Here is a 16,208-nt window from a genome sequence, read left to right on the forward strand (position 1 = left end):
CATACCACGTATAGGGTCAGGAAAGCCGGGAAAGGTTTCGCCACCAGAAGGCCCGAGGGAGCCGGACAAAGGTGGGTCCCTGGTGGGGACGGCCAGTAGGAAGGAAGAGAGGGGAGCTCTGGACCACGCTCCGGAATTGCCTGGGAGTTAACTGAGTCCCGCACCTGGTGGACGCAGCACGGCTCGGGTGGTCCTAACTGTGCACAAGGGACCTGATAAAGAACTGTGAGTAAAGCTGTGAAAACTGCAATTGCACGTCTCAGTGATTCCTCGTCGGACCGGCACCACCAGTGCTGGGACATACACACCATCTCTCCCAACATCATTCACATCCTCTGCCCTGAGGCCATACCCCTCCCGTTGGGGGTTATACCATCCACGCTGCATATCCATACCACCGGCCTCAGCGGACTGCCCTGCAGCGGCGGCTTCATAGCCGCATTCAACGGGTGGTGTAGTCGGACACTAATACCATCATACCAATAACGCCACTTAGTTTGACACCCTGGGCACGGACCGGGTCACCGCCACGAGGACTACTACCCCTATCGGATCCGGCTCCGGGTATTCCCCACGTGCGCAACGCTACACAACATGGCCCAGGGGGCGCGTCACTAACATCCCGCATAATCCGAACCTCGCACCTCTGTCTCCAAGACTCCTCTCGTGCTGCGCCTGTTCTCTGGAATGCACTACCCCAGACGATCCGACTGATGCCTAGCCCCTACGTCTTTAAGCGCGCTTTAAAAACCTCTCTCTTTAAACAAGCCTACCACTTCAACTCAGGAAACTAACTTTCTCCTGTTCCCTCCTCCTAAACATTATTCAGAATCTGTTCCCTACTATTCATCTGTCTCTACACCCTCCTTGCACATGATAACTGCACTCGATACTTGATTATTGCACTTAAACATATGGGCTGATGACCAGATCATGCAGCCTTATATGAAAATCCCTATGTATTATAATTGCTAGACCTGAAATAACAAGCACTTTTCATCTATTGTGTCCCCCCCATTTCCTTTTAGATTGTAAGCTTGCGAGCAGGGACCTCACGCTTAATGTAAATGTTTAAACTGTCTTACCTTGTATTGAATTTATTGTCTGTACATGTCCCCGCTTAATTGTAAAGTGCTGCGAAATATGTTGATGCTGTATAAATAAAAATTATTATATTATTATTATTATTATTAAGAGAAGCGATCTACTGGAGGATGTGGCTGTATACAGGGTCTGAGCGTGATGCACTGCAGAAGAGGGCCGCAGATACATTAGAGGAGTGATGCCGGGCCCGTAACGCAGAAGCAGAGAGGACAACAACAAGGGTGAGTACTCCTTATTGGATTAAATGATAGTTCTATTTTTATTGCTGTTGAGTTTCTGTGTAGAGGGGACAGATTGGATGGGACAGTATTGGGGGCTAGTGAGCCAAGGGACAGAGTGGATGAAGATGTGTGTGTGGAGAGGGAACAGTATTGAGATGCCAGAGAGGAGAGGGGATAATGTGCAGGAACAAGGAGTGGGGTCACTGTGGAGGTCATGTTCATAAGGGAGGATAGCATAGAGGCCATAGTTTATAAGAGATGGCAGAGTGTAGGAAATTTTTTTATAGGAGAGGACAGTGTGGAGGTCATGTATCATAGGAGGAACAGTGTGGGGGTATTTTTTGTGGCGGGAGCAGAGTGAGGGGCAAATATTTTGAGGGATACAGCATGGGTGGATATTTTCATTCAGGGGGTACAAAAATTACACTTTTATTTTTAAGGGCACAGTGTTGAGATGTGCTGCAGTAGGCCAGAAAAGAGTGAAATCTGCAGAGAAGAGCTGTGGATGTGAAAAGTCATTATGTCATCTAGCCAAGATGGTGGAGATAAGAAAGAGAAGGACTGCAATATGAGAAGACATCATGTGTAAGGTATCTGGATGTAAATGTTTACTTGTGATACTGACAGAGTCTAATCAGTACTGTGGTTCCTGTTTGGGCCGCAGTCTGATGATGGCTGATAATGACTCCCAGCATCCCCTTAACATTTTTAAGGTTTTATTAGGCGTTGTAGGTTCATGTAATACAAATGTATATGGCAATTGATTGTTGTAGTAAGCTTGGTGATGTATTCATGTGCTGATGGTTTTTGTAGTGCTGTATTCATGTACTGATGATGGTTCTGCTGATGTATTCATGTACTGATGGTGGTTCTGGTGCTATATTCATGTATTGATGGTGGTTTTGTGAGGATGTATTCATGTGCTTATTGTGGTATTGGTGCTTTATTCAGATACTGATGGTGGTTCTGCTCTTGCATTCATATACTAATGATGATTCTGGTGATATAGCCATGTACTGATGATAGTCCTGGTGATGTATTCATGTACTGATTGTGGTTCTGGTACTGTAAGAAAAGGGAGCAGTGTGAAAGGGGACACTGAAAAGGGACAATTCTAGCTAATAAAGTCTGACAGTGGGGAGGTTATAGCTAATAAGGATGGACAGTGATGGATATAGATCATAAGTGTGGATCATGTAGAGGCAATATTTTATAGGAGAGGACATCGTTGATGCCATGTACCCTAAACAGCATGCACATAGCCGTAATGTATTGCTGTTTCACTGGTTTCAGTGTCATTTCGCCATGTTCATTCAAAAGAAGAAATCATGCTATGACTAAGGAAACAAGTCAGCAGATTCAATATAAATTGCAAACACTTTTAATAGAGTATCAATAAAGGATATTTTTATAAAAATATATTGTAAGCTTCAAGTTGTATTTGAATTATAAATCACCAGTCAGTGTACAAACCAGCACTTCTGAACTTGGGTCATGTGGAGTAAATAACAAAAGTGCAGCTTCAAAAACCGTTCATGCTTCTTTAGGTTTAATTCAGATGTTCATATTTCACATATGTGTTCTATCTGTGTTTTTATACATAGGACATGTACCCATTATATTCTAAGGTGCTTTTTACATGTCAAGTTTTTGTGGACCTTGTGCCCATGAAAGATATGTCTGTTTTTGATTTGAGTTACCAATCAAACTTACCCATACAAATCAATAGGTCCAAGGAAATCACTGACAGCACACGGATGCCATCCATACACAAAACATGTGTTATCCATTTTTAACATTGGAAAGGGTAGGAGCTTTGCAATTTTTTTTTGCATATTAGAAAGTCATTGATGAAACACTGATGGTAAAAACAGACAATGACCAAACGCTGGTGAAACTCTGATCCAAAACACTAATGAAAATAGGGCCCTTTTTTGTCATGTACGAGAAATAAATGGACATCTGAATGAGGCCTTATTCTATTTTTTCTCCCCACAACTACAACCCCTGGCAAAAATTATGGAATCACCGGGCTCGGAGGATTTTCATTCAGTTGTTTAATGTTGAAAAGAAGCAGATCACAGACATGGCACAAAACTAAAGCTATTTCAAATGGCAACTTTAGGGCTTTTAGAAACACTAAAAGAAATCAAGATAAAAAATGTGGTACTCAGTAATGGTAATTTTTTTCAGACCAAGCAGAGGGAAAAAAATATGGAGTCACTCAATTAATTCTGAGGAAAAAATTATGGAATCATGAAAAAGAAACACACAAAAGAACACTCCAATACATCACTAGTATTTTGTTGCACCTCCTCTGGCATTAATAACAGCTTGCAGTCACTGAGGCATGGACTTAATGAGTGACAAACAGTACTCTTCATTAATCTGGCTCCAACTTTCTCTGATTGCTGTTTCCAGATCAGCTTTGCAGGTTGGAGCCTTGTCATGGACCATTTTCTTCAACTTCCACCAAAGATTTTCAATTGGATTGAGATCCAGACTATTTGCAGGCCATGATATTGACCTTATTGTGTCACCTTTCAAGGAATGTTTTCACAGTTTTTGCTCTATAGCAGGATGCATTATCATCTTGAAAAATGATGTGATCATCCCCAAACATCCTTTCAATTGATGGGATAAGAAAACTGTCCAAAATATCAATGCAAACTTGGTCATTCATTGAAGATGTAATGACAGCCATCTCCCCAGTGCCTTTACCTGACATGGAGCCCCATATCATCAATGACTGAAGAAATTTGCATGTTCTTTTCATGCAGTCATCTTTATAAATCTCATTGGAACGGCACCAGACAAAAGCTCCAGCATCATCACCTTGCCCAATGCAGATTCGCGATTCATCACTGAATATGACTTTCATCCAGTCATCCACAGTCCACGATTGCTTTTCCTTAGCCCATTGTAACCTTGGTTTTTTCTGTTTAGGTGTTAATGATGGCTTTTGTTTAGCTTTTCTGTATGTAAATCCCATTTCCTTTAGGCGGTTTCTTACAGTTTGGTCACAGACATTGACTCCAGTTTTCTCCCATTCTTTCCTCATTTGTTTTGTTTTGCATTTCCTGTTTTGGAGACATATTGCTTTAAGTTTCCGATCTTGACGCTTTGATGTCTTCCTTGGTCTACCAATATGTTTGCCTTTAACAACCTTCCCATGTTGTTTGTATTTGGTCCAGATTTTAGACACAGCTGACGGTGAACAACCAACATCTTTTGCAACATTGCGTGATTTACCTTTTTTTAAGAGTTTGATAATCCTCTCCTTTGTTTCAATTGACATCTCTCGTGTTGTTGCCATGATTCATGTCAGTCCACTTGGTGCAACAGCTCTCCAAGGTGTGATCACTCCTTTTTAGATGCAGACTAACGAGCAGATCTAATTTGATCCAGATGTTAATTTTGGAAATGAAAATTTACATGGTGATTCCATAAATTTTTCCTCAGAATTGAGTGATTCCATAATTTTTTCCCTCTGCTTGGTCTGAAAAAAATTACCCTTACTGAGTACCGCATTTTTTTTCTTGATTTCTTTTAGTGCTTCTTAAAGCCATAAAGTTGCCGATTGAAATAACTTTAGCTTTGTGCCATGTCTGTGATCTGCTTTTTTTCAACAACATTAAACAACTGAATGAACATCCTCCGAGCCTGGTGATTCCATAATTTTTGCCAGGGGTTGTATTACACTCCTCTTATTATTACATCTAAGTTAACCTAATGTTGTACATGTTGAAACATTTCTGAGTTTGGCCTCTTCTATTCTGTGAGAAAAATGACCTGAATGACACATTACCCCCATATTATAAATTAATTTTATAGCATAAAGTAGGAATATGATTATAAAATAGACTTACGTGTGCAGAACAATTCATGCTGTGACCATTTGAGGTTTTCAAGGCATGTTAGTTTATTATTTTTGCCAGTGACAGGAACAAAACCTGGGCGACATTTGTACTCTACGCTTTTTCCCATGTCAACAACCTCTTCCTCTACTACTGCGAAGTCAAGTTTAGGAGGAAATGTGCAAACAGCTGCAAAAATATAGTAGAATTAATTTATTATTATCTTTAAAATTCTGCAGCTTTACCTTGTGCTGATAAATATGATTATTACAGTATAGGGATAGCTAAGTTCCCACGATGAGTATATGGTGAATTTTTGATGCTACTTGCATTATTTCATTCCGCTTTTGAGTGCGTTTTTTATATATGTAAATGTGCATTTTTTTCTGCTGCGGTTTTTGTCTCCTTTTGATATGTCATGATTTAAATAATACTGCTTGTCTTGGAAACCACATGCGGTTTTAGTGTGTTTCCGCACATGCAGTTTTTGCTCATCTCTTTCAAGTCTATGTGGAAAATCTGCAAATAAAATTCAGATTTATGACAAGGAAAATTGACATGTTGCGGATATCAAACACATACCACAGGTCAGTTTACACTGCGTAAAAAAACCCACAGTGGGATTTTTATAACTCCCATGCACTTTGCTATAAATGTAATACGCTATGTTTTTGCACAATAAAAATATGCAGCATCAAAAACGCATCAAATAAAAATAGTGGGAACTCATAAATGAAAGGGATTTTCCAATTTTAGTATAGGGGACCGAAAATGATTTATGTAATGTAAAATAAGAAAGCCAGACAATGTTGGATCCCAGCTAATACTCAGGTCTCTGTGTTTTGGCTGCAGCGGTGATGTCAGGATAACAACTCGCATCACTGCTGCAGCCTATCACTGAGCTCAGCAGATTTGCTTCGGATGAGCTAAAATTTAAAAGTCCCATTTGTGTTCTTAGTTTGTGTTGATTGTGAGGTATTGTAGCTTATTCCCATTCAAGTGAATGAGACAGAGCTGAAATAGAAAACACAGTACATTTACAAAAGTAACATAATAGTTCAGTACTAATTGTATCTCCAGACAAAAAAAAAAAAAAGTAAGCAAAATGTCTAACCTTTACACTGTGGTGCACCAGATGACCATTTTCCTTCATCTGTACAGGATACTGAAGCTTTTCCAACAAGTTGTAAAGTATTGCACTTGTATGTCACAGTTTCGGTGTAAGAATACTCATTTTTCTTATGGCTGTATGATCCATCTTCCAGATCCTCAGGTGGTAAACATTTTTGGACTAAAAAGGAATCAAGAAAATGTGAATATATTGAGTAAAAATCAAAAACGAAAAAGAAAAAAAACAACAGATCCCAAATAAAAGATCATTTTTAAATACTGACAAGGAATAATCCCATTTTAAATTGAAAAACGCTCAAAAGGTGGGAAATTGCCCGGTACTTTTTTTTTATTCCACATAGAATATAACCACTGAAATGTAATTTAACAGTGTAATCAGTCTAATCCCTGCTCAGTTGCATTCACATATTTTGAAACTTTTTAAACAGGTGGACAATCTCTGACTTTCATTTAAATGGAGCCTGTCATGCCTATAACGCTGCAGGTTTATTCACCCCCTTAATCACAGTTCTAGGTTTTCTTCTGTTTTTCCCTGTTGTAGACCTAGGCCCAGTTCATGATTATTCTTCTATCTTCTGATTTTGTACCTTGGCTGCCCTCCTTGTTCTGACTTGATCGCTCCTGCCAGCCTGTCACTATTGACCAGCAGTTGTCTCCATGGCCACAACCCAGGGGTCACTCTGGAAGTCCAGATTCATCAACATGGGTTAAAGGATGAAGGCCAGGGCAAACTCTGGCATCTAATAAATCGAATGGCTTGTGCTAAGCCTGTCCATGATAGCCATTTTTAGAGCTGACAATCACTGATAGAGCCACATTATAACATCCCTCCTGGAAGCTCCCTCCTTATTTTTCTATATGTTCTCTACATAGCTGAAGCTGTAATTTCTGTTTTATATTGGAAAGTAGGAGTTCCATACAGTGGTTAGCTGCATACTTATAAAACTTCCCCGACTTTTTAGGCCACGTGCACATGTTGCATTTTGGCGCATTTTTGCTGAAGGGATTCCTGATGCCAGAAAAATAAATGAAAACCCTAAAGTGTGATGCACACGTTGCTTATTTGTGACTTGAACATTTGGTGCAGATTCAAATCTGCAGTATGTCAATTCTTTCAGAGTTTTTGCAGCATTTTTTCACCCATTGACTTCAATGAAGTCAGCCAAAAACGCTATAAAAACGCATGTATCAAAATGATTGCGTATTTGCTGTGTTTTTGTAGAGTTTTTACTCAAAAAATACATGTGGAGGGTAATATAAGCCACAAGATGTAATATCACGAAGAGGAAGAGGAAACTCCGTCATTTTGTTCCAAGCAGCAGAGAGCTTGCAGGAGAATATATTAAGTGTTCCATCAACATGTCCTGGTATTGGCGAATGAGGAGTCGTGTCAGAAAATTAATTGGGCTGGCAAGTTGCTTTTATTGGATTTTCTTATATAAATCCACATACATTCACATAAATATAAATGTATATATAGATGTAAATTTATGTACATCTCTCACCGTATATATATGTTTGTGTATAAGTGAGAATATGTGTGTGTGTGTGTATATATATACAGTACAGACCAAAAGTTTGGACACACCTTCTCATTTAAAGATTTTTCTGTATTTTCATGACTTTGAAAATTGTACATTCACACTGAAGGCATCAAAACTATGAATTAACACATGTGGAATTATATACTTAACAAAAAAAGTATGAAACAACTGAAAATATGTCTTATATTCTAGGTTCTTCAAAGTAGCCACCTTTTGCTTTGATGACTGCTTTGAACACTCTTGGCATTCTCTTGATGAGCTTCAAGAGGTAGTCACCGGAAATGGTCTTCCAACAATCTTGAAGGAGTTCCCAGAGATGCTTAGCACTTGTTGGCCCTTTTGCCTTCACTCTGTGGCCCAGCTCACCCCAAACCATCTCGATTGGGTTCAGGTCTGGTGACTGTGGAGGCCAAGTCATCTGGCGTAGCACCACATCACTCTCCTCCTTGGTCAAATAGCCCTTACAAAGTCTGGAGGTGTGTTTGGGGTCATTGTTCTGTTGAAAAATAAATGATGGTCCAACTAAACGCAAACCGGATAGGATAGCATGCAGCTGCAAGATGCTGTGGTAGCCATGCTGGTTCAATATGCCTTCAATTTTGAATAAATCCCCAACAGTGTCACCAGCAAAGCACCCCCACACCATCACATCGCCTCCTCCATGCTTCACGGTGGGAACCAGGCATGTAGAGTCCATCCGTTCACCTTTTCTGCGATGCACAAAGACACGGTGGTTGGAACCAAAGATCTCAAATTTGGACTCATCAGACCAAAGCACAGACTTCCACTGGTCTAATGTCCATTCCTTGTGTTCTTTAGCCCAAACAAGTCTCTTCTGCTTGTTGCTTGTCCTTAGCAGTGGTTTCCTAGCAGCTATTTTACCATGAAGGCCTGCTGCACAAAGTCTCCTCTTAACAGTTCTGGTAGAGATGTGTCTGCTGCTAGGACTCTGTGTGGCATTGACCTGGTCTTTAATCTGAGCTGTTGTTAACTTGCGATTTCTGAGGCTGGTGACTCGGATAAACTTATCCTCAGAAGCAGAGGTGACTCTTGGTCTTCCTTTCCTGGGGCAGTCCTCATGTGAGCCAGTTTCTTTGTAGCGCTTGATGGTTTTTGCAACTGCACTTGCAGACACTTTCAAAGTTTGCCCAATTTTTCGGACTGACTGACCTTCATTTCTTAAAGTAATGATGGCCACTCATTTTTCTTTACTTAGCTGCTTTTTTCTTGCCATAATACAAATTCTAACAGTCTATTCAGTAAGACTATCAGCTGTGTATCCACCTGACTTCTGCACAACACAACTGATGGTCCCAACCCCATTTATAAGGCAAGAAATCCCACTTATTAAACCTGACAGGGCACACCTGTGAAGTGAAAACCATTTCCGGTGACTACCTCTTGAAGCTCATCAAGAGAAAGCCAAGAGTGTGCAAAGCAGTCATCAAAGCAAAAGGTGGCTACTTTGAAGAACCTAGAATATAAGACATATTTTCAGTTGTTTCACACTTTTTTGTTAAGTATATAATTCCACATGTGTTAATTCATAGTTTTGATGCCTTCAGTGTGAATGTACAATTTTCAAAGTCATGAAAATACAGAAAAATCTTTAAATGAGAAGGTGTGTCCAAACTTTTGGTCTGTACTGTATATATATATATATATATATATATATATATATATATATATATATATATATATATATATATATATATATATATATATATACATATACACACAGTTAGGTCCATATATATTTGGACAGAGACAACATTTTTCTAATTTTGGTTCTAGACATTACCACAATGAATTTTAAACAAAACAATTCAGATGCAGTTGAAGTTCAGTTTTCATTTGAGGGTATCCACATTAAAATTGGATGAAGGGTTTAGGAGTTTCAGCTCCTTAACATGTGTTACCCTGTTTTTAAAGGGACCAAAAGTAATTGGACAATTGACTCCAAGGCTATTTCATGGACAAGTGTGGGCAATCCCTTCGTTATGTCATTCTCAATTAAGCAGATAAAAGGCCTGGAGTTGATTTGAGGTGTGGTGCTTGCATTTGTAACCTTATTGTTGCAAAACATACTGATCACATCGACAGAAGAATTTCCAAACTACTGAAGGTTCCAGTGAGCACTGTTGGGCCATAATCCAGAAGTGGAAAGAACATAATTTCACCATAAACCGGCTGTGACCAGGAGTTATCTGCAAGATTTCAGACAGAGGAGTAAAAATAATTTTCAGAAGAGTTGTCCAAGAGCCAAGGACCACCTGTGGAGATTTACAGAAAGACCTGGAATCAGCAGGTACAATTGTTTCAAAGAAAACAATAAGTAATGTGTTCAATCTCCATGAGCGTATGCACGCTCACCACGCAAGACTCCATTGCTGAACAAAAAGCATGTTAAACTGTGTCTAAAGTTTGATCAACAACATTTAGACAAGCCTGTTAAATACTGGGAGAATATAGACCAAAATTGAACCCTTTGGATGCCATAATATACACCATGTTAAAACACCATACCAACAGTCAAATTTGGAAGTAGGAACATCATGGTGTTGTGCTGTTTTTCAGCATACGGCACTGGCAAACTTCATGGTATTGAAGAAAGGAAGAATGGACAAATGTACCGAGACATTCTTGATAAAAACTGCTGCCATCAACCAGGATGATGAAGATGAAACAAGGGTGGACATTTCAGCAAGACAATGATTCCAAACACACAGTCAAGGAAACTCTCAATTGGTGTCAGAGACAGTTAGTAAAGCTGCTAGAATGGTCCAGCCAATCACCTGACCTGAATCCAATAGAAAATTTATGGAAGGAACTAAAGTTCAGAGTTCATAGAAAGAGGCCACAGGAACTGCAGGAGTTGAAGAGTGTTTGTGTGTAAGAATTGGCCAAAATCACACCTGAGCAATGTATGCAACTAGTTTCTCCAAACAGGAGGCGTCTTGAAGCTGTCATCACCAACAAAGGCTTTTGTACAAAGTATTAAATACATTTCAGTAAAAACACTTATTCCCATTGTCATTTCTCATTGTTACATACAACTTAATTTATGGACATCTATAGTTTGATTTCTTTGCCAGTGTGGATTGGATGGATTGTTACTAATACTGACATCTGGGTGAGAATTTCATGTCAATAGAACCTTTAGAAATATATTTACTCAGAAAATGAGTGACATGCTCAATACTTATTTCACCCGCTGTGTATATACGAGGGTCAGTCAATAAGTAATGCCTCCTATTTTTTTTCTCCTTAAATAAGGTAGTTATGTTAAATATTCGAATTTGGCACAATTCCTCAAACCTTCTTCTCCAATCCACAGCAATTGCAACTTCCTGCACCAACAGGTGGCAGGACTGTATCCGTTTGCAAAATGGTTGACATCGATGTTCTTATTAGACAACGTTCTGTGATTGAATTCTTGCATGCAGAACGCCCATTCGAATTCATGAGAGACTGAAAAATGTGTACGGTGATGCAACAGTGGATGTCAGTACTGTTAGACGATGGGTTCGTCGCTGTAACACAGCTGAAGGGCCATCACCGTTGGGTGACAAAATGCGAAGTGGCAGGCCAGTAACCGCAGTGACTCCAAGCAACATTCAGCGAGTCGATGACATCATTCGTGGTGACCGCCGGGTGACTGCAGATGAATTGTGTGGCATTATCTGCCTCAGTAAAGGCAGTGTGATGAAAATTATTGGACAACTGGGATACAGAAAAGTTTGTGCACGGTGGGTCCCAAGAATGCTTTTTACCATGCTGGAATACATGCCCTTGTTAAACGGTGGATCAAGACTGTGGAAATGGATGGAGATTATATTGAAAAGTGACAAATTAATAGTTAATGTTGTGGTTTTCAACCTATGTAATTGCATTTGAATTGCTTGCCAATTTAAAGGAGAAAAAAATAGGAGGCATTACTTATTGACTGACCCTCGTATATATATATATATTGTAAAGCTCTGAGGTTGTGGGTTGTAAGTAATCACCTAGGCAGGTTAACGATGCAACAATATTTTATTGATCACAGCCATGGTAATAAAGCAATTCCAGGTAAATGGCCAAAATACAGTTCTCTCAGTCCTCAAGTTCCCAATCTGGGTTCAGAAGTTCCACTGGCTTTGTATAAGGCCATACTCACTGTCTCCCAACTTTTGGTTGGCCCCCAGATTTTGTATCTCCAGCCAGTATAGTCTGTAACCACAGTCCATGATCCTCTAGATGGCAGATAAAATGATGAAAGCACATGTATCCAGTAGCAACAGTCCTTTTAAGAAAGTTTAAATCCAACTGACATAATCCATAATGGTAACATGTTTATCCATCCATCCTTCCAAGTCCACGGTCTCCATCCTCTTCCTTCAATCCTTCCACACAACTTTTACTAAAACATTTCTCTCCTTTCTACCACTGGGAACAGTCCCCACCCAGGTCAGAAGTGATCATGCCCTCCCCCTTAAACATTCACTGTTAGCTAAAACAATGAAGAATATTCTAGAAGCCTTCATCTGAGACTGCATGTGAGACCCCCTGTGGTGATGGCTCCACTGTGTCTACAATCTACACACACACATAATGAGATTATTGGCTGTTGGAACAATGGTTAGATACTCCTGAGGTACAGATATCCTGAGATACAGATTAGTGGAATGCTGGACATCTTACAAGTGAATCTAGTGCACATACTGACAAGTTAGCAGAACTATATAAATCATATCAAGTAAATCACTAATAAAACACAATAATAATATTGACAAAAATGGTGGTCCGTTGCTGGAAAAGTATCATAGTCTTTAGTTAGTGGGCAGCTCCTCACATATTTATATATATATACGTATATATGTACACACACACAAACACTCACACACACACACACATATGTGTGTGTTAGTTAATATATTGGGTGTAAGAGTGCTTTGCATGTGGAGCTTTTTTACAGTGCTATATATAGTTATTAAATACACTAAGCTTCACATGCAAGGCACCAAAGGGCACAATTTTATAATATGTCATGGGTTGGTGCAATTATATATCTTCTTCTGTGTCTCTATATCTCTCTATCTATAGGTCTTGTGTTCAGTGATATCTTTTTTCAAATATTCATTTTAAAAGGGGATATACACATTCATATATATATATATATATATATATTTCTCTATGTCTATGTATGTGTATATCTGTATATGTATATATAATATATATATTTATAAATATACACACCAGGGCTGCCACCAGGAATTTCAGGGCCCATGCTGGCAAAATTTTCAGGCCCCCTTGAGACTCTGCTCAGGCTCCACCCTAGCTCCGCCTCCATCCCTCAAACCTTCTGCTGTCCCACCACCCACTCTTGGAAAAACTCCACTTTTGCACCACATCCTCACGAATCACACATTACCAGTTCCCATCAAACATCAGATCACATACATAGCCAGCAGCTTTTGTTTTGGCCAAAATATTTTATTAGCGGCCACCACGACAAGGTAAACTCTTCTGGCCGGGCCCTACTCTACTCTAACCTATTAAACATTTCTTAAAATATCCAATAGTCTTTTTAGGTATATTTTTCTTTAAAGGAATTTAAAGGAATGTGTCACATACAGTACAGACCAAAAGTTTGGACCCACCTTCTCATTTAAAGATTTTTCTGTATTTTCATGACTTTGAAAATTGTACATTCACACTTTAAATAAGAAGGTGTGTCCAAACGTTTGGTCTGTACTGTACATATTTTAAAATGACCAATAATACCACATACAAGGGACAAATACCATCATACCATGACCAGACCACATATTACCACCACATAGTGACCAAATACTACAATACTGATCATTAATAAAAAAACACAATACTAATATACCATAAGAGCCATTATATACAGGAGCTCTGTACATAGTGTATAGTGTAAGTGTACAGGTAATACAGTGATCACCAGTGACATTATACACAGGAGTTGTTTATAGTGTACAGGTAATACAGTGATCACTAGTGACATCATACATAGGAGCTCTGTACATAGTATATAGTGTATAGTGTCAGTGTACAGATAACACACTAACTCACCGGTGACATCTCTAGGTGAAGTCCTTCATCTTCGCTTTTCTCCTTCATCCAGCACAGACTGCCATCACTTCTTCAAGCCAGGACTCATCTCTGCATAAAATAACACACAGTTATGTAGAGTACATTCCCTAACTTCAACACTACGCAGCTGAATACAGATGTGCACCCACCAGTAATATATAATCACTTATTAATCAACGCACCATTCCACTCTGTACCTCCTGCTCCCCGATTCATTATATTTACATGCACCAATTCATTATGTCATGTCCATGCTCTCCCCACCCTCAACCTCTATTCATCATCATTTACTTTCCCCCACTCCCAATACATCATTTGCTCGCCCCACTCCCAATTCATCAATTTTTCTCCCCACCCCCACTCCCAATTCACCATTTGCTCTCCCCACCCCCCACTCCCAATTCACCTTTTACTCTCCCCACCCCCCCACTCCCAATTCACCATTTGCTCTCCCCATCCTCACTCCCAATTAACCATTTGCTCTCCCCACCATCTCCCAATTCACAATTTACTCTTCCCACCCCATCTCTCAAATCACCATTTGCTCTCCCCACCAGCCACTCCCAATGCATCATGTGCTCTCCCCTCTCCCAATTCACCATGTGCTCTCCCCACCCCCAATGCATCATGTGCTCTCACCACTACCCACTCCCAATTCATCATGTGCTCTCCCCACCAGCCACTCCCAATGCATCATGTGCTCTCCCCTCTCCCAATTCTCCATGTGCTCTCCCCACCCCCAATGCATCATGTTCTCTCCCCAACCCCCCACTCCCAATTCACCATGTGCACTCCCCACCCTCAATTCTCCATGTGCTCTTCCCACCCCCACTCCCAATTATCCATGTGCTCTTCAAATCCCCCACTCCCAATCCTCCATGTGCTCACCCCCCCACTCCCAAATCTCCATGTGCTCTTCCCACCCTCCACTCCCAATTCTCCATGTGCTCTTCCCACCCTCCACTCCCAATTCTCCATGTGCTCTTCCCACCCCCCACTCCCAATACTCCATGTGCTCTTCCAACCCTCCACTCCCAATACTCCATGTGCTCTTCCCACCCTCCACTCCCAATACTCCATGTGCTCTTCCCACCCTCCACTCCTAATTCTCCATCTGCTCTCCCCACCCTCCACTCCCAGTTCTCCATGGGCTCTTCGCACCCTCCACTCCCAATTCTCCATGCGCTCTTCCCACCCTCCACTCCCAATTCTCCATGCACTCTTCCCACCTCCCCGCTCCCAATTCTCCATGCGCTCTTCCCACCTCCCCACTCCCAATTCTTCATGTGCTCCCACCCCCCCCACTCCCAATGCATCATGTGCTGTCCCCCAAGAACATTTAATTCATTCTATTAAAAAAAAATAAAGTTTTCATACTTACCTCTCATACGATATCCTGCTGTTGTACTGGTATCCTGGCGCTCTATGCAGGCGAGTAAGCGATGAGTCATTGCATACGCGCCTTCACCAGCGCATCACTAAAGGGGAAGAGGGCACCCTTGGAGCCGCTGCACGGCCATTCAGTCTTGAAGGCTGTGAGCGCTCCTAGGATCCCTGCTCCAAGGAGATGTACGCCGCCGGCACATGAACACCATACCCCGGGGCCCCGTGAGCAGTAGCACAAGAAGAGGGCCCCCGAACTGGCCCGGGCTTCTTTGCTTCTGGTCACCGGGTCCCATACAGCAGTAAGGGCAGTAATGCCCTGATGGTGGCCCTTATACACACCTATATATTCACCTATATAGATCTATATATTCACGTATGTGTTTGTCTGTGAATAATGTATGTGTATATATATATATACACATACATACATACATACATATATATATATATATATATATATATATAATTTATTTGGTATATAATGACATTATGGTATACATTCTAGGAAAATATGCCCTAATTATGGGATTCGTCCTCGGAAGACATATGTTGTATATCAGTTTGTAGGGACCTCTACCAACAGTGGGATGAAGCAGAAAGTTACCTACAGTTTGAAATTGTTAGCTATTTTAACATTGTATTTCAAATTAAAAAACACATTTTAAAGAACGCAGAGGTTGTTATCTAGATAACGTGCATTTAATGTGCGATATTTCTTCACCCGTTAAGCACAACTCTTAATAGATTTTAGTGGGATAACCAGCTGCTGCTCCTCCACTGTTTTGAGAAATCCAACTTGATTTAACAAAAAGGATGAGGTTCTGCGCTGCTGGTGGAATTAAGAAATGTAGAATCCGTGTTAT

At 40.5% G+C, this 16,208-nt stretch overlaps 1 protein-coding gene across 4 annotated transcripts in view; it reads right to left on the reverse strand.

Annotated features, from left to right (window-relative positions):
• Positions 1–16,208, reverse strand: part of LOC141224049 (sushi, von Willebrand factor type A, EGF and pentraxin domain-containing protein 1-like) — a 407,381-nt gene that overhangs the window by 82,471 nt on the left and 308,702 nt on the right. For all 4 annotated transcript variants that reach the window (XM_073666874.1, XM_073666873.1, XM_073666876.1 and 1 more), the window contains 2 exons: positions 6,297–6,473; positions 5,195–5,371 (listed from right to left, as the gene is read on the reverse strand). In XM_073666874.1, coding sequence (XP_073522975.1) covers positions 5,195–5,371; positions 6,297–6,473 — 354 coding nt within the window. The remainder of the gene's footprint in view (positions 1–5,194; positions 5,372–6,296; positions 6,474–16,208) is intronic.

Source organism: Phyllobates terribilis, unplaced genomic scaffold, assembly GCF_046119375.1.
Source record: "Phyllobates terribilis strain yellow unplaced genomic scaffold, ASM4611937v1 Scaffold_2__4_contigs__length_985480577, whole genome shotgun sequence".
Classification (NCBI taxonomy): Eukaryota; Metazoa; Chordata; class Amphibia; order Anura; family Dendrobatidae; genus Phyllobates; species Phyllobates terribilis.